The sequence below is a fragment of the Trichechus manatus genome, unplaced genomic scaffold (assembly GCF_000243295.1).
Source record: "Trichechus manatus latirostris isolate Lorelei unplaced genomic scaffold, TriManLat1.0 scaffold00085, whole genome shotgun sequence".
NCBI lineage: Eukaryota > Metazoa > Chordata > Mammalia > Sirenia > Trichechidae > Trichechus > Trichechus manatus.
In genome coordinates, this window is record NW_004444021.1 from 11,386,974 (window position 1) to 11,388,025 (window position 1,052).

At 34.2% G+C, this 1,052-nt stretch overlaps 1 protein-coding gene across 1 annotated transcript in view; it reads left to right on the forward strand.

Moving 5' to 3' along the window:
- Nucleotides 1-1,052, forward strand: part of GTPBP10 (GTP binding protein 10) — a 26,610-nt gene that overhangs the window by 13,790 nt on the left and 11,768 nt on the right. The window contains exon 4 of the mRNA XM_023736082.1: nt 354-427. Coding sequence (XP_023591850.1) covers nt 354-427 — 74 coding nt within the window. The remainder of the gene's footprint in view (nt 1-353; nt 428-1,052) is intronic.

Below are 1,052 nucleotides of genomic sequence, written 5' to 3' on the forward strand. Positions count from 1 at the left end.
TAACAGAACGAAATATTGCCCAGTCCTTTGCCATTCTCGACAATCCTTGGTATGTTTGAGCCCTGTTGGTATGTTGCAGCTATTGTGTCAATCCACTTCATGGAGGATTTCCGTGAAAAATTATTTTATTCCCTCATTATTGAAACATACTAAGTTTCCAGCATGAATAGGTCTGTATCTTTTTTACAAGTACATTTTGTTCCTAAATTTTTCAAGATAATTTTTAATCTATATTAGACTCTTAATCCTAGAAATATTCAAGAGGTCTTCTTCTTGAATTAGAATTTCAGAGGTAAGAAGGTATCATGATACTGATATTTGTTGTAATTTATAATTTCATTTTCTCATTTTAGATTCCCAAATGCTGGGAAATCCTCTTTGCTAAGTCAGGTTTCTCATGCAAAGCCTGTGATTGCGGATTATGCGTGTAAGTATAATTTGATTGTGTATTTTAATGTATGGAGGTAAACTTAAAGACTAATATTTCTCTGAGCATTAATAAAATGACAACTGTAGGGGTAGTCTTAGTTTGAAAACTCTTTGCAAATAGGATACCTTTCATTTTACATTAATCTTTGAAACCTCTATACCTTCAAAAAAGTTCCTTGCACTTGTTAGTTTGTGGCATTTAACTTATTTCTCTGCTTCATAACCATTTATTTGGTTCAGTTACGATTTTATGAACATTTACCCTATATTAAGCATTGGTAAATACTAGGAATGCAGAGGTGAACTCTTATACATTTAGCAAATATTTATTTCATCAACCATGTTACATTCCAGGGTTACAAAGACTGGTAAGCAAAACCAGATAATGTCCTGGCTTTTGTTGAGCTTACAGACTAGTGGGGGAATGCACATGTATCACTAAAGAATATAAGAAGGTCCTATGAAAGAGTAGGTGACTGCTTTAGACGACTTTGAGGAAGTGTGATGCTTGGGCTAAGATATGAAAGAATGAATGTGAGTTAATTAGTGAAGGGGAGTGTGGAGGTGAAGGGTCTTCCAGTCAGAATAAATACTATGTATGCAAAGGCTCTATGCAGGAGGAA